Source organism: Paroedura picta, chromosome 5 (genome assembly GCF_049243985.1).
Source record: "Paroedura picta isolate Pp20150507F chromosome 5, Ppicta_v3.0, whole genome shotgun sequence".
NCBI lineage: Eukaryota > Metazoa > Chordata > Lepidosauria > Squamata > Gekkonidae > Paroedura > Paroedura picta.
Genome location: NC_135373.1, coordinates 85,085,906 through 85,103,345, shown reverse-complemented (window position 1 = coordinate 85,103,345; position 17,440 = coordinate 85,085,906). Strand labels below are relative to the sequence as shown.

General features: G+C 40.4%; 2 protein-coding genes across 3 annotated transcripts; both read right to left on the bottom strand.

The window, feature by feature from the left end:
• On the bottom strand, positions 1-8,125 carry LOC143838081 (glioma pathogenesis-related protein 1-like). Of its 2 annotated transcripts, XM_077338855.1 has the most exons (7): positions 7,810-8,125; positions 5,412-5,587; positions 4,899-4,950; positions 4,588-4,700; positions 2,229-2,311; positions 992-1,018; positions 1-907 (listed from the first exon to the last, which is right to left on the bottom strand). In XM_077338855.1, exons 1-7 carry the CDS (start codon positions 7,987-7,989, stop codon positions 735-737), a joined length of 804 nt encoding a protein of 267 aa, XP_077194970.1. In that variant the 5' UTR covers positions 7,990-8,125; the 3' UTR covers positions 1-734. The 2 variants fall into 2 exon arrangements, with proteins under 2 accessions (XP_077194970.1, XP_077194968.1); XM_077338853.1 differs by lacking the exon at positions 4,899-4,950 and having other exon boundaries at positions 5,342-5,587; positions 7,810-8,114.
• A 1,277-nt stretch (positions 8,126-9,402) lies between these two features.
• On the bottom strand, positions 9,403-17,173 carry LOC143839103 (GLIPR1-like protein 1). The gene is made up of 6 exons (XM_077340936.1): positions 16,927-17,173; positions 15,548-15,805; positions 12,934-13,037; positions 12,414-12,499; positions 9,793-9,819; positions 9,403-9,711 (listed from the first exon to the last, which is right to left on the bottom strand). Exons 1-6 carry the CDS (start codon positions 17,101-17,103, stop codon positions 9,557-9,559), a joined length of 807 nt encoding a protein of 268 aa, XP_077197051.1. The 5' UTR covers positions 17,104-17,173; the 3' UTR covers positions 9,403-9,556.
• Between the last annotated feature and the right edge of the window lie 267 nt (positions 17,174-17,440).

Genomic DNA, 17,440 nt, shown 5'->3' with positions numbered 1-17,440 from the left:
TAAAAATAATAAAACGGTTTTATTTAGAAAAGAAACAGCTTTGCATAGAAAGAGAGAGAGACCTAACTGTTGTTCTGCTTTCATTCAGCCTGTTGTGGAGGCAAACAGGGAAGAAGTATGGTCAAAGAAGCAGAAAGTCTCCTACTGCGCTGATCACAACACTGGAGGAGATAATTTGAAAAACATCAGGAAGTTACTATTCTAACTATGCTAAATACATATCTTCAATGCCTTCTGAAGGTATTATTCATATGCTTTTGAATCATGCACACTAGATCTTGCTTATTCTAACAGTTTATACTGTGGAACAAAACATACAGGAGGAGACAAGGCATGGTGACTCAGGCCAATGCTACTGAATCATCCCTTTGAAGAATTCAAAGGCAGGCAAAAAGCAGGTTGTGGAAGAAACATGCAGTAAAGATGTTGAAACCACAAAGCAAACAAATTCTGTGTCCTAGCCGCAAAATATTGAAGTCACAGGTGCTTTAGGAAGGGTTTTCTGATTAACTTGCATTGGGCTAAGCACTCCAGCATCATGCAGCCCTATTGGGGCAGGCAGGAGTCAATTGCTTTCAAGGTTCCTGATGCCCACTTTTTGTGCCTGTGAAACATATGGCTACCATGTTAGCAATATTTTGTCTACATCAACAAAGACCAGGAACTCATTTTTAAAGTTTAAAGTCTGAAAAGATTTGAAAAATGCATGGGAGGTCACATACAAGTTCAAGCAATTATTCATATATAAACATTTGGGGATATTTCTTGAATAACATGGCCACAATACCAAAAGTCAATAATATAAATAATAATCTTAGTACTAGCACAGTAATACAGTATGAGTCACATGTAGAGCGGGAGGTCGGAGGAGCAGGTATGTCCCAATCTGGAGACCAACTGGAGTAACCTAAAAATCACACACAACTGTCAGCCTTATAAAAAGAATACAGGCAGTCTAAGCAATAACAAAGTAAAACTAGGTGATACGTACTTAGCAACTGATCACGCTCTGGATTCTCTAGAGAGCAAAAAGAAGGCAAAGTAAATATTGAAGCAATATTGTAGTGCTTTCTGTATTGATAATGTCTGCCACAGAATCTGAACAGTGGTTCATTAAGCACTCCAAAGCCATTTCTATAATTAATAGCAATTCTGTATGTGTGTGTGTGTGTGTGTGTCTCTCTGTGGGAGTGTGTGTGGTGACTTCTTGTTAAATGATCTAGTGCAGACCATTGCCTATGTAGTTGAGTGCTTGGTTTAGATATTCTATTTATCGCTTTCTTTTGACCCTTCAAATGACACTAATACAATAAACATCTTACAAAACTGAAGCAATAATTATCCAGGCACCACTTGCTTGGCTGTAAGGAGGTGTGAAAATGACAGGTATAGAGCTGGTTCTGTTTGCTTTTTATCAATCCCTTAAATTTCTTAGCACAACAAAAGCAGAGCTGTTCACTTTTAGTACAGAATCTACATGCTGCTTTAGATATAGTGCATTTTCCCAGCATTCATACTACAATGTTTTATTATTCAATTGCTGATCTCTTCCCCAACTGACAATATAGTTGCATGATTATAATAAGTACCTATAGCCTGCAGTTGGTGTCATCATTGAAATCAAGAGACATAACTGCCTGTTCCTTCCCCTCACGCCTGTATCTTTTTGACTGTAAGCTCAGTATCCCAACTACAATGGGATGGAGGTGGAAACAAACATGAAGAAATTGGAGCAGCCTGATGTCCCTGCTAATCCTTTAACTGGACTCACTGCTGCAATCTGCAACTATTATTTGGAAGTAAATCCTACAGTTCAAACGATATGTACAGTTGCACAGAAATCTCACCACAAATGCAATAAGAAGCAGGCATTTTGGGTTAACTGTAAAGGTACCTAGCTAAGATTCAGGAGAGGATACCAAAATCCCCTGAAAGCCTTGCTGAGGTTAAGAGCTGGAGCACTGGTTTACCTCTTCCCACACACAAGAATGATTCCCTGAGTTGTTTTAAGACCAGTAAGGAAAAGCCACAACCAAAACAGCTTGTTTTTACCCGCTGCCAATTCCTCTCAGAAAAGTAATGGAGTTTGAAGGGTTAACCTTGTATTTCATTGCCCTGGCTAAGCAGCTACTCTTCTGAGAAAACTGAACATGTCAGGAGACCCAATCACAGATCACCACAACCTCCACTAGTATAACTTTCATTCCCACTTCTTATAGCATCCTTACCACAGAGATTATCTGCACACTTTTCTCTGTTACATTCACTACACGGGTTTCCGGTTTTGTAAGGTTTCACTGGATAGTTGCCACTGCAACGGTAAAAGGTTATTACAGTCTTGGAGAAGAAACACTATTATATCCACTGTGAAATAGTTACAGCTAGCACAATAAATGAAAATATTCTGAAGAAATTCCCCCCCCCCCAGTTACATATGATGCATTTTAAAAATTAGCAAGGGACATATCTTTTACGGTGTGGTTTTTTAAATTTTTTGACACATTCAAGGATTTCCCTTCTGCAGTTTCAGGCTCAATCGAATGTTAATATATGTGAGGAGAAATTATTTTAAAGAAGGAATCATTAAAAAAAACTACTAAATAGGGATACCTGTGTTTATATTTTAGCAAATGTGAGGCTGTCATTGGTTAGATCATTGTTTAACTTGTCACACAAAATCAGATGAGGACCACTGAAATGAATTAGTAAAGTAACATATTTGTATGAAGATAAGTACTATTGATTTCAGTAATTTTTCCATATATGTTTATTAGACTTTAACCTTGAAAGCAAAGAAATGGGTCACTTCCTTTTTATGTAGCCAGTTCATACATCTTGCTTAATGTGGTCATAATTGCAATATAAATTGTTTAAAAAGCAAGCTTTCTCCTTAAAAAACAACTTCCTTTTAAAAAAAATATTTCAAATAGTTATGCCCATTATTTCCTCATATTCAAGATGGCTAATGCAATGACATCACAGGGACATAAAAACACAATATAGCACATAGTTTCACATAGTTTCATACACGAGAGGGTATACAATTAGGAATATTTTCCAAGCTGTAAAACTTTCCATGTAAGAGACACTGATAGATTGCAGAGCTCACATCTTGGTTACATTTGCGCAACCAACTTGGTTGCATTGCACCACCCGTTGGCCATCTTGGGTGATGATTGTTGACATAGCCCTCTGCCACTTGGTGGCAGGCATTCCATTATGGGGAAGGATTGGCTTTCCATCATGTGGAGATTTTTGTACTGTTTATTGGTTAATGGGGGTTTTAATGGGGCTTTATTGTTCTGTTTTTTTATGCTGTAACCTGCCACGAGCTGGCGTGTTGAGAGTGACAGGTAAGTAATATCATCATTTTTGGAGAGGAATGGGAAGGCGACTGTAAGCTGCTTTGAGCCTCCTTCGGGTAGGGAAAAGCGGCATATAAGAACCAACTCTTCTTCTTCTTCATCATCATCATTATTAATAATAATAATAATTATTATTATTATTATTATTATTTAGTGAGCGACTAATACTCTCTAACACTGACCTGGATAGTACAGGCTAACCCTATCACATCTCAGAAGCCAAGCAGGTTTGTTGCTGAAGCATATTTGGATAGGAGGCCACAAACAAATTCCAAGGTTGTGATGCAGAGGCAGGCAATGGCAAAATATGTCAGAACATCTCTTGCCTCGAACATCTTATGGGGTTGTCATAAGTCAGTTGTGACTTGACCACAAGTCACAAGCACAATGGGTACAATCCATAGCAAAATTCAAAATGAAAATCCATGAAATACCTTATGTTAAGACAAACTGAACCAATCAGAAAAAGCAGAGGCTATTCTCCAGGGCCATAGCCCCTCCTCTCACTGCCATGGAAAATGTGGGCTAGGTAACAATTCTGATAAGAGTTACCAACTGTGCTATTCTGAATCATTTGGGATTAACACAGCCTATTGAGTACAGAAGTTTTAAGTCAATGAGCTATGGGTATGGCTTACTTTCCTTATATCAGTGACATGAGGGGGAATAATTGTTAATATCATACCTCATAAAAATGTTGGGTCCTTCCAGCAATATGCTCTAATTAGCCCTCACTGATGGACATGCTCCCAATAGGTTGGTGGCACTCCCTCACTGAGGCCCAATTAGAGGTTCTTCTCCACCCTTGTCCTCCTCCTCTTCCATGCCACTTCCTGTCACTTGGCGTGAGGAAGAGCTGGCAGATGAGGTAAGCCAAGGAGTTGGGGACGGCCATCCAGCCATGCTCTGCCATGCTGCACCACAACTGTGCCAGACTCCCCATCCTCCTGGCTGCTAGTAGGCTGGGAAGGGCTGTCCATGCATGTTCTGCCACAGTCGACCTGTGTTTCCCCACCCCCGACTGCTGGGAAGCTGGGCAGGACTGTCTGACCACACTTGCTGCCAGGCCCACCCTGGTCTCCTGGGGCCCTTCTGGCCCCCCTCTGCTTTCCTGCTTCCTGTTTTTAAAATGGGATTTATTCCTAGTAAGTTAGTAAACCATCACTGTTAAATGTAAATCATCACTGTTAATATGATAAAAAATATAAGGAATATTATATACGCTGGTCCATAGTTGCACACAAAATGTGCTCCATTGGAGAGTCCGTGAAAACCCAAAACTCTCTGGCAGAATTGGACAGCACAGCCAACTTTGTAACTTGTTGCCCAAACAACCTGAGAAAGACAAAGAAAATCACATTCAATATTAGGATTTCATCAGATGAGATTGGCCCCTGTAAATTTCGCTACTTCCCCCTTCTTATTGTCTATGAGCCAAATGCTTGTTTCATACATGAGATATAGGTAAAATAAACCATGGTTTTAACATTATATTGAGCAAAGCCCCTTTAGCTTAATTTCACTGACACCTACCTTATAAAAAAATTGTTTCTGTAGGTACACGTATGCATTTATAATGAAGAAGCTGTGTGGGAAAGAGAACACATCCTCTACTTACCTCATTTGTATAGAGCATGCAGGAGCAACTTCAGGAGCAACTTCATGGCCAATTTAAACATGGGTATTTTGGCACTAGGCAAAAAACTTCCTGACTTATAGTGTGATTCTACAATTTACAAAAAACTTTTTAAAGGGTATCAATTTATTATGAACACACCCTGATCTCTCATGGATTTGACAGTGGGTTTCTACCCAGATCACCAATCAAATTAATTCCTGCTTAGCTTCAGAAATGCTGCAGTGTTAGGTGATCTTGATCCCCAACTTAGTAATGCAAAGGTTAACATGTCTGTGTTCCAGAATTAACAGGATTTAGTTTATACTTTCTGGTGAAAAAAGAGGAATGAAAAGATCACCTGTGTATAATGACCACAAACATTAGTACATGCTCCGCTCCCAAAATTGTAGTATTTGACTTCACTGTACCAGTTTTTCACAGATCCATTAACAGAGAACAGAGATAGTGAGCCAGTCCAGATGTTTTCTCCAACAGGAGTAAACTTGGGATGAACCTTTCCTGGAGTTTTGAGATAGATATTATGATCAAAATGGCACTTCTTTGCCCATGCTTTGGCTGTCTTTGCCAATGCAGGGTCCCATGTCTGCAGAATTAAAAATAAAACATTGATACTGTTTATTATTTATGAAGTTTTGAACATATATATTCTTACTTCAGTATCACATTGCTACAGAAAACATGCAATTCAGACTTGAAGGGGTAATTCCAAATACAACCACTAACAAAAGATGTATACCAAGAACAGTTCCACAGGACCTGCAAGACAGAGGTGTTCCACCAGGCCTGTGGCTGAGGACCTGACAGACCTGCAAGAGAATCTGGCCTCACTGCCATCAATCCAGAGTGGGCTAAAGCTCTGACACCCCGCCTCTCCCAGTCAAGGCCTGAATTAGTTGTGGGCTATAAAAATGGAATGGTTTTACTGGATTTATATTTTTTATACTTTTACTGATTGTCTTACTAGCTGTTGCTGTCCACCCTGAGTGTAGGAAGGGTGGGTTATAAAATTAATTATTATTATTATTATAACATGTTTCTTTCTGAAGCCTTGTGTCATCTCTTTCCTAATGTACAATATTATTAATATTTAATATTCTGAAAACATTTGCAATTGATGTCATTGTAAGCTACAAAAATTTGTGTTATTTATAGTTTGCTTTTCTCACCGGTGAGGAACCAGAGACAAGACCGTATGGAGGGGGAAATGTGTGCTAGTCTTAGCAGCTTTGTCCCACCCTTGCACTCACCCTCCCCTCTCCATTTCCTGCTGCAAGTAATTTTTTTTAATGGCGCGGTCCGTTTTGTAGCGCGACTGCACACTTACATTGTCAAAGGTGAAATAGAATCTTCTTTAAAGTGTCCGCATTTCGCCTGATTAAGCAGGCAAAACACAAACCCTTTACTATTTTCAGGAGGTAGGGAATGAGCTGAGAAAAAGGGGGTGGGTGGGTGGGTGATCTGGCTGCCTTCTTCCGGGGAAATGATATTAGCTCTCCATTACTATTTTCGCTTAGTCTTGGCAACATATTGATTAGGTCTACTTGTATTCTTCTAATAAATCCATCTTTGCACCAAGATTTGTTATTGTGTCAATCAGTTGAAACCTCACAGAAACAAGACAGAAATATTAAACGCAACAACTGTAGCAATCCAATAAATGGTTTTAGATTAGAATGCAATGCAGTGTGAACATGAAAAAAATGTACAGCAATAAATAATACATATTTATAGTACAGTCTAGCGCCCTATCCGTCTATTAAAACATTTTCCTGAATTATTGTTATAGTTCAGCCCTATTTCTTTATTAAAATGTCCTCCTGAACAGTTTTGCTTTACATAGTTCACAGAAAGCGTGGGAATCTTCCTGAGTTCCTGCAGTATGGTTCTCCAGTCACACATGCATTTTACCCAAAGTCTATATTGGGGGCTATTAATTTCTTTATGAGCAAGTAATGTATGTCCCAGTACTTTAGCCTTGCACATATGCACAACGGTGGGAAGGACCAAGTGGGAGACAATGAAGGGGGAAAGCAGAGGGCCCCAAACAAAAGACTGGATCTCTACCTGAAGATTTTGGAGATGTATGTAAGCATAACAAAATGTAAAAAAAATATTTTAACTTGAAAAACAACTAGGACTTTATAAATTCATCTTTATACCCCCCCCCTTTTTAAATCAAATTTTGTCTTGGGAAAAATCAACTAATTGTAGCTATGTGCTACCGAGAGTGGACAGTAGAACAGGCTTGCTCCTGGAAGATGCAAAATGACCATTTCAGGTCTTTCATGTTGTTGATGATGGAAGGAGCACATTTTTATCTTTTTTCTGCATTTTGTATTTGAAGCTGTCAGTAAACTGGTATAGTCTTATGGGGTTTTACTGTTTTTATTGTTATGCTTGTAAACCACCACAAGACAGCTGGTCCAGAAGTAGCGATATAAAAATTCAACAAATAAACAAGCAAACGTCTTTCTTGGATGGACGATACTTCAGATTACTGAGATGTGAAAGCCATACCCACCCATCAAGGAGACCAGTATGCTGTGTATACATGTATGACAAGAGAAGCTGCGTAGGGGAGGAGAGAGGGAGGCTTTGCAGTGTACTGGCTTTAAAGACTATAGTTCATTATAGTTTTGCCTGGTTCCCCCCTACTCATCTTGTTACTTCTGTATAAATACATGCTATGACAATACCTGCCTCCACTATTTTCCTGTCATGATAAGCCAGTCCCCGAGATTTTCTTTTAAGGAAGCAAGGAAGGCAAAAGTCAATCTTTGTACAAAGACAGGATAAATTTCTTACCATACGTTGCATGTTGCTGGCTGAGGGGTTCACCCTAGACCGAAAGTAATTGTGAATTTTCACACAGTCCTGTATAAACTGCTGATCTTCTATATTAGGCAATGAAGTCTTTTCATAGGCATAACAGCAAACAGAGAGCTCCAATACCAGCCAGAGCCAAGAACACAATTTACATTTCATCCCCTCTCCCAACAATAGTCAGTTTCTCACTGTAGTTTTGAAGATACCTTTTCTTTTTTCAAGATGATGTTGTTTGCTTTATGCACAGTGCTTGAATGGTAGAACACTGAAGGTGGGGCTTATATCAAGACTCATGTGGCAATCATGAGAACAAGTGGCTTCACAGTGCTTAGAATTTTGCAGAACAAAGACAGGAAGTGGTTTCTTTAACTTTTATGTTACGAAACCGATCTGTTTTGGAGAAATCCAAATATAGTCTTGTTGTGAATTAGCATTATGATCACTGGGGATTGGACCACTAGACCTAAAATGACAAACCTAAGCGGGAGCAGGGCCCATTGCAAAGGAATGTTAATGTTCCTCAGTGGGTGCTAATTGTTAGAAGATGATCCAGAGACAGCTTTGTCAAACACTCATCAGAGCCTGGAGGAAGTTGACACCCCCAGCTGAAAGGAAGAGATGAGTGTGTGTTTGGAACAGACAGGAAGAGTCGCAGGCAGAGGCAGCTGTGAGTTATCTGAGAGCCTGTCTGACATATTACAATATACACAAGTCTGTCAAGGGGACTTAAAGGTAAAGGTATCCCCTGTGCAAGCACCGAGTCATGTCTGACCCTTGGGGTGACGCCCTCTAGCGTTTTCATGGCAGACTCAATACGGGGTGGTTTGACATTCCCTTCCCCAGTCATTACCGTTTACCCCCCAGCAAGCTGGGTACTCATTTTACCGACCTCGGAAGGATGGAAGGCTGAGTCAACCTTGAGCCGGCTGCTGGGATCGAACTCCCAGCCTCATGGGCAAAGCTTTCAGACGGCTGCCTTACCACTCTGCGCCACAAGAGGCTCTTACAGCCGTATTAGAAATGCCAGTTCTCAGTGGGAATTCCAATCTGGGGCCCAATCTGGATCATGACTGTGGTGTGTGAGGGAGGAGCTTCTGCTTCCCCTCACACACCATTTTACAGAGCCAAAATGTTATTACCCAAATGAGCAGTAAATTTCTGAAATGAGCAGAACTTGCAGTGAATGCTTGCACATGCAGAAAGACTGCATAACAGGCAAGCACAACTGCAGAGTTTCTGCATATTTCAGGGAGTCTTTAAAACGTGCATATTTTTTAAAGGAGAAAAGACATAAAACCCCAGTTCTAGACTGAATGTGCAGACTGCTTTTGGAATGCTGTAAAAAAGAAAAATTGGGAAATTAGCCTGCTTAAAGCTCTAAGTGTCTATAGTATCACGGAGGGTGAAATCCGAGTTGGACATGGAATTTCCCAACCCTCCCCCACCCTGTAACCCCCCTTCTCCCATCATACTAGCTATTCCCCTGTCCATGTATGCCTCCATCCATCCATCACAGATCACTGGTACACAGTACTTTTATGTTAATATTTAATTTTTAGTTTTAAAATGCATACAAGTCATGAGTATAAAACAAGTAGTTTTTACAATTTTATCATATCCCAGGTATTATATAAAACAAGGAACTGACAGATTCTAAATACAAGAAAGTTATCCCAGCAGTCATGCAAATATGCTGTGTTTGTTTTCTGCTATACAATCAAATAAATTAATTTTGCAAACATAAATCTGGATCATATCTATGTAAATAAAAAGCAACAGCAAATGTTAGAAACATTAACAATGGCCTTATAACGGCAACTGTGACACAGGATTTATCGCATACAATCCGCCTTTCCCAGGGTGGAAACCATCGTGTATAGCCTATGAAAAATGCAAGGGAATTATTCAATACAAAATTTATTTTTGAAGCAAAATTAAGCTATAGTGCAAAATAATACATACGCTTAATATTGTCACGTTCAGGATTTCCTGGAGAAAGGGGGAAAGATATTATAAATGAATGCAAAACCTTTTAGCATTAATATTTTGTACATTTGCCTTAAGCACAACATAGCTAAAAACTCAAGAGCATTTAAACAATGTATCATTCAAACTGTGTAATTCTTAACAGCAAGAAAGCCCATTCCAGCCAGGAATACAATGGGCGCTAGGACCCAGGGGACACAGGCAGGCGCAGATCTCTCTCTTGCAGCAGGAGCCATAGGAAGTAATCAAGGCTCCTTCATAGCAGGGAAGCAAGGGCCATTTGCAGTTTGGGGCTTGTTTGCAGTTTGTCTCTCTCTCTCCCTTGTAGCAGGAGCCATAGCAGATAAGCAGGGGTCATTTGTGGTTTGGCTGTGTCTCTGTGTGTCTCTCTCAGGCATCTGAGAGCAAAGTGGCTAGCGTCCAGGGAAGGAGGGCGGGAGCTGGAGAGGGAGAGCCAATCCGGCTTTGCTGGCTGTACCCTGATTGGCCCTATTCCATCTCGGCCCTATTCCATCTCAGACAGCCAGGACACTCTCCACCCCAGGGCTGTTTCACAAATATTAAGAGGAACAATGGATAAGGATAATAATTTATTTGGTGTTATTTGCCCAAAGGGTAGAAATATACAACAACCATGTATGATACCTCTATGTTTACCTTTACAAGGCAAAGGACAATTCTCTCTCTTAGAGTTGTCATCTCCAAATTGGGAAATTCCTGGAATTTTTGGTGTACAGCCTAGGAAGTCTGGGTTTGGGGAGGAGAGGGACTTCAGCAGGGTATAATACCATAGAATCCACCATCCAAAGCATCTTTTTTCTTGGGGGGGGGGGAAGAGTGATCTCTGTATTATAGGGATCACTTGTAATTCTGGGAGATCTCCATATTTCACCTGGAGGGTGACAACCATTCTGTGTTTGTGTGTGTTGTGTGTGAGCGAGTGAATGAGAGAGAAAAAGAGTAAAATAAATAAATTATAAGAACTTATTTTTTAGGGTGACAAAATCAATGGATATTTGTACGTGCACTGATTTAATGGTACACAACAGAATTTCTTGGCAGCCTGCAAGAAGGGGACTATTAACGGATAAATGGACATTTCCATCAGATCCATTGATTTTGTCACCCTAAAAAATAAGTTCTCATTATTTTTTCCTAGGCTGCTTTTTGTATTTGATATTTTATCATTGTATGTGTGTCAAAATTAGACCTCTGAGGAAGACCCAGTGAGGATTGAAATGCATCGGGTCTAAGAAGTTCTAACACAGCTGTCCCCAACCCCTGGTCCGGGGACCGGTACCAGTCCGTGGATCACAGTACTGGGCCGTGGCTCCTCCTTGTCATCCTCCACGGGAAGTCAGGGGCGCCGGTGGGAAAGCAAGCAGAGCAGGGGCACAGGCGACGGCCCTCAGCAAGACTACTCCCCCCTCCTGGGCCTCAGTAAAATTGTCAACCATTGACTGGTCCCCAGTGATAAAAAGGTTGGGGACCACTGGTCTAAGACCCAAGATTGTACAGTGCACATGATAACTTTTCAGCAATGGCCTGTGGGAAGGCGGGAAGGAATGGGAAGGCGACTGTAAGCCGCTTTGAGCTTCCTTCGGGTAGGCAAAAGCGGCATATAAGAACCAACTCTTCTTCTTCTTCTTTGTATGTGATTTTAACAAAGTATTTTTAAGTTGCGCACAAAAAATGTTTTCATATTTGTGTAGGTTGTTCTCTAGTTCACACAGACATTCAACCTTTAGATCCTAATTATTCCAATTAGGTTTTTTATTATCAGTGTTCCAAATAAGCCAGCAATGACATGGCCTGGTCACTTAATTAAGATTTGAATTGTCCTAGAAGGTTGCATATGCCTAGCAGTGTCAATTGATGCCAGAGCAACCACCACCATTAGATGAACTGTAGTAGTACCAAACCAAAGTAGACTCCATTTTACCATCTAAGCTTAAAGCATTTATATGCTCTTTTCTCTCAAGTAAATGGTATATGGCAGAGGTCTATGTAGTAGTGCTGGTGCCTCAATCCAAATTAGCCCTCCAGTGGCTGCTTTTTAAGACAATTGAATATATTGGGATAGCCACCCACAGAGCTGAGGGAGGACAAGAGATAATTCATGGATGTGTCAACCCACAGCTATGCAGTAAGGATATATAGCATTACGTATGTGCCGATGGGTCAGACACGACTTCGCACATAACAACAACAATGTGCCTCACTTGTTTTGCATAGGATGCCACTGTTAAAACATGAGTGTGTGTTTGGAACAGATACACTCTGTCCTTGAAACTGGAGTAGTCGTTTTTAAAACTTCCAATTAAAGCTCAAGAGGTGAAAACAGATTAATCCACAAATAGTTTGCCAAATGTATGCAGAAATAGCCCTAAATGCAATATAACTTGTTTCACCAGTAGCCTGTCTCTATTCTAGAACCTTACTGGAAAGGCAAAAAACTTCTGTTGTCCACTGCAACATACTGTACATCCCCCCACACCCCCAACCCCAGGTATCCTTCCTAGCAACAAAAGCCGGCTCACATAGGGTCAGAATTTTTGTCTTAATTTCAGCAGCATACCAAAGTTTTTAATACTTACGACAGAGATTGTTTTCACAAGTGTCTCCTTCTGGGCATGCACTACATGGGTCTCCTGTTCTATAAGGATGTCTTAGAGCATTGCCTCTAAAGAATAACATTATCAGAATATCAGGACACAAAACAAAGTTAAAGACTGACATGAAAGCTATAGCAAATAAAGGAAAATGTCAAGTGCGACATACGGGTTTTGAGATAGTTTTGAGAATGGAAGGTATTTGAGTCCATCACTGGAATCAGTGATATTTAACTGATTAAAAATTATCTGGAGTCAGAGGTGAACAGTAAGAGCTAAATTTGGAAGTGACAGCAGATTCAGGATGTTGAAATCTCCAAAAGACTAGAACTATAAAAAGCACTGCTTTTTATGAATTAACAACAAAATGTCAAACTGTACATTTTAGAAGTTTGTATATTCTGCATGACTTTAAAGTAATTAATAATAAGTGAATAGTCTGAAAATGATATACGTAGGCATGTTTAGATTGATATATTGCAAAATTATCGGGAACCTATTTTACCTTGGAGCATAATTACACACGAAATTTTCAACATTTTTGTGTCGACCCAGTTTACGGCAGAACACTATGGCACATCCAATCTTATAAGTTGTATCCCAAACAACCTGTGAAAAAGTTGTACAAAATAAGGTGCAAGCAGTTTCTTAATCAGTATGCTATTTTTCACTTTATAACTATTCAGCAGAAAATGTTATGTTAAATCTACATAACATCATGTCTGCGATATTAACACAGACTTAATTAATTTCTATGCCACCCTTCCCTCATGGGCTCAGAGCCGTTTACAACATGTATTATTGAATGTGTTCAAGAATTTATTTTTTGTGCATTACAAATGCATAGGAGCGGTGATTGCAGTATGGAAATAAAATGTCAGATTGCTCTGGGTTGCTCAGCAATTACGAGTTTGAACCAAGCATGGAAAAGCAAGGATATCAACCAGACTACCAGAAGAAGAAGAAGAAGAAGAAGAAGAAGAAGAAGAAGAAGAAGAAGAAGAAGAAGAAGAAGGGCTGTGGTGAGCCCAAGGTCACCCAGCTGGCTGCATGGGGAGGAGGAGCGAGGAATCAAACCCAGCTCACCAGTTAGAAGTCCGTGCTCCTAACCACTACACCAAAGTAGATTTATCCATTCTATCATATTTCCAATAGCCACTTATGGCTGTGATAGTTGGACAATGAAGAAAACAGACAAGAGAACTGATTAATTTGACCTCTGGTGCTGAAAAAGGCTTCTGCAGATTCCATGGACAGCAAAAGAACAAGGAACTACTAGATACATCAGTGGTAGTCAAAATCATGAAACGTCCACTCACTTTATAAAACATAACCACAATCCTAAAAAGTTTGTTACAATTATTAAAATCACTATAATTATAGAATCCAGTATTATATTTTACCTTTCTGGTGCTTTCATTTAGGAGTGTAAAGTCATTATTTACTTTTTTGAGTAAAATAAGCAAATTTTGTTATTGAACCATACAGTTTATAACTGGGGCTTGATCTTTTACTGTGTTATTGTTTTGAAACTATTACTCCCCTCATGCCCGCAGGCTTGCAGAAACATATGCTCAATCTGCACCTGGTCCCATAGTATGTATTTTTAAAGATCAGCACTCTGAAGCCAGGTTCAGAATTATACCTAAAAGGAAGGAAGGAAGGAAGGAAGGAAGGAAGGAAGGAAGGAAGGAAGGAAGGAAGGAAGGAAGGAAGGAAGGAAGGAAGGAAGGCAGCCAGCCAGCCAGCCAGCCAGCCAGCCAGCCAGCCAGCCAGACTGGTGCCAGGTCTTTACCCTATCCTGGGCTCAATTAATGGGAACAGAGGGAACTTGAAGAGTGGCAGCTGCCATTCTCTGGCATTTTGGGCAAATTCATAGTAGCTTATTCTCCGGCAAATATTCCAAGATGACTCTACTGTCATTTGCACGAATCCACTGTTTATGGCTCCATGTCTGCCTTTGATTGTGAGGAAGTTAATTCCATGATGGTTAGCTTGAAGCCCAGTGGGGCACTTGCCAATAAGCAGTTCCCATACTGCTCTTTCCATGATTTAAGTTGCCCATGTGCATAAGCGCATCCCAAACCACAAGTTTTTTTATTTTCCTGCTCAAAAAACTGTCATTAGGTTCTCATTCTACACAGCTCCCTGCTGCTCTTTTGCAGCTCAGAATTTTTATGGCTGTTGAAAGAACTCAGGTACCATCATTTGTTCAGGTAAATTTCAGGATGCTATGGTTTGAGCAGCACAGATGAATTTCAGTTACTAAGACGAGCTGGTAAAGTGGGAAAGCTGCTTATTAGAAACATGCAGTCCACCCTATATAAGCTCAAACATTATCTCCTGTGGCTAATAGTATTAGTGTAGACTAGGTGGGTCAAATGGGTTCAGAAGGTAATATTTATTTATTTGTAACACTTATATCCTTTCTACCCAATCAGGACATATAATAAAGCCTCTCCATGGGAGGGGATACTTCTGACTTTGCTATTATGCTCTAGCTTATTTTAATGGTGTTCAGCTTGGTTTTAAGAGGCCTGTTGGTTGTGTTTAAAGTTTTGTTTTATTACATGAATTGTAAGCCACCTCAAGCAAGTATTTGGAGATGCAGCATGTACATTTTCTAAATAACTAAGAAAATAATCTATCCCTTTGAGGCATATGTAGCAGCACGTAAACCAATTAGATCTGACCCTAAAGTCATTTTTTCACCTTTCAAAACTTAGCCAGTTGTAAGTAAGTAAGCCACTATTATTGTGGCAGTCTGGATAACAATGACCAAAAATTAAATTAAGTGATTACAGACCTTCTATATTTGCTTTATATATTTTGTGACTAGAAGGCCCCTGTCCTGACTGGGATAGGCCAGGGTAACTTGATCTTGTCAGATATCGGAAGCTTAAGCAGAGTCAATGAGGGCTAGTATTTGGATGGGAGATCTCCAAGGAATACTAAGGTCATTATGTAGAGGCAGGCAAAGGCAAACCAGCTCTGAACATCTCTTGCCTTGAAAACCGCATGGGGTTACCATGTCTGCTGTGACAGCGCTTTCCAAACCTAGTAGTATCCTCGTTCTTGATGATTTACTGTGAGATTAGTAGACTGGGAATAAATTTTACCTGAACATATTGACTACATTTGCCTTTACATGTATTGTTGTGGTATTGGTAGAAAGCACCTTCTGAGTACCATGCCATGATGAAACCAGTAGGATCAAACAGTTTTCTTCCAGCATTTGCAATAAATTTATTTTCTCCAGGAGGGTTAAATTTAGGATCAGGGTGACCACCTCCTCTGTGCAGTATGAAATAGTTTTGTTGAAAAATGCATCTCTTTCCCCATGCTCTAGCTGTTCTAGCTAAAGCTAGATCCCAGGTCTGCAAAATATAATGTACAACTTTTAATCACATTTAATCTTTCATCTTCTAAGTTATGCATATTAAAACACAGATTTTGCCCGGAATGTTATTGCTTTGGAAACCATTCGTCTTCAGTTTTCTATCTAAGGTCTGTCCTTAAAACTCTGACACTGTTAATTATTATTCTGGTAGCTACGCAGGCACTTACACATGCTTAAAATTAGAGGGCAGTTCCTAAACTGACTCATTTTGTAGAAACCCCTTTTTCCAAGCCAGTTAAATATTCACTAAAATATTTCTGTCTTGCTTGAAGGTAATTTATCTTGTGAACTTCAAAAATTGTCTTCCCAAATAAGGGATTGGTAATTTCTAAAAAGAAGCAAAATAAAGTTTTTAAAACCTATACCTATAAATATGTTTTCTCAAATATATATGTCCATATATCCTCCATATATGTTACGGAAGTAGATAACGTGAACAACGGCATGTACTCTTAATCCTTTTAAAGCACCTCTGCAAATGATCTCCCAGGCTGTAAGAATGATGGTGAAAGACCAATACTTTAATTAAAAGCCTAGGTTTATAAAAATGTTTTGGACAGGTACCTAAAAGACAGTAGGGAGACTGCTAGGGGATCCTCAGGGAAAAGGGCATACTTCAAGCAAGGTGCCACTACTGAAACTATGCACACCACTAAACTGGGGATTGCTGAGTTTGGGGTTGTCCACCATGTTATGATATTACCAAGGGCTATTGGGACAGCTGTTCCAGGCCCTGTGCTGGGACCCCGGACCATCTCCAGCTGTATATCCCAAGGGAGCAGAAAGATCAGGTTACTGCCATCACATGGGCCCAAGGAAGCCCCAATAGGGAATGGGATGGGCACAGCTATGGAGTAGCAGGGGGTGGCAGTAATTCTGGCACTCATACATGAACTTTTGGCCAGAGCTGCAAAATCACTAAGGCTACCTCTACATGTTGCTCATTCTTGTACATGGAAATCTGATCCCATTGAACACATACCTAGGATCAAGTTGACAGTTCTGCTGGGTTTATGCTGTACCACTGTCTTTCTTTTACACCAGCTCCCCCCCCCAGCAAAATTCCACCCTCTCTGCCACTTCAGTCCCAATGCCCACCATGTATAGCATGTTGGAAGCCGTTGGCTTGACTTCAGAGCGGTGCTTGTTGTGGGCATCTACATACTGGCTGATAAAAGTCTGGTTGGTAATTCGGGGATAGCGTATCGGCTGAAACTTGGTCCACCCATTCACATCCCTAAGCAGCCACAGCATGGTCCATAGCCAGCCCCTCATCTTGGTACCAGCACCCCGACATGAACATGCCAGACTTTTATGCGTACAAAACAACACTTGTGTTCACCAACTGTCATCCTCCAACAGTCTAGCAAGAATCTCCCCCACCTGCCACTGTGTTCTAGAATGCAACTCCCTGGATTTCCCTTGGTTTTCTTCAGTCTTGCCCAAACCTGCTATTTGAAAGATCACAGCAAAGATAGAATGGTTGCAATGTGGTTGGGAAAGTTCTAACTCCCAGTCCTGCCCATCCAGTAGCCATTTCCCCTCCTGCTGCAGCAACCTCTTCATGCCCATACCACAGGCATGCTTTTAAAAAAGTGGCTGGGGCAAAATT

Excerpts from the sequence above, each read along its gene's own strand:
- LOC143838081 (XM_077338853.1), bottom strand. The coding sequence starts at position 7,989 with ATGAAATGTAAATTGTGTTCTTGGCTCTGGCTGGTATTGGAGCTCTCT. Across the intron at positions 5,588-7,809 it reads CCAGCAACATGCAACGTATG|ACATGGGACCCTGCATTGGC; the intron begins GTAAGAAATTTA and ends TTAATTCTGCAG. Across the intron at positions 2,312-4,587 it reads GTGTGCAACTATGGACCAGC|TGGCAACTATCCAGTGAAAC; the intron begins GTATATAATATT and ends TTACCGTTGCAG.
- LOC143839103 (XM_077340936.1), bottom strand. The coding sequence starts at position 17,103 with ATGAGGGGCTGGCTATGGACCATGCTGTGGCTGCTTAGGGATGTGAAT. Across the intron at positions 15,806-16,926 it reads CTTCCAACATGCTATACATG|ACCTGGGATCTAGCTTTAGC; the intron begins GTGGGCATTGGG and ends TATATTTTGCAG. Across the intron at positions 12,500-12,933 it reads GTGTGTAATTATGCTCCAAG|AGGCAATGCTCTAAGACATC; the intron begins GTAAAATAGGTT and ends GTTATTCTTTAG.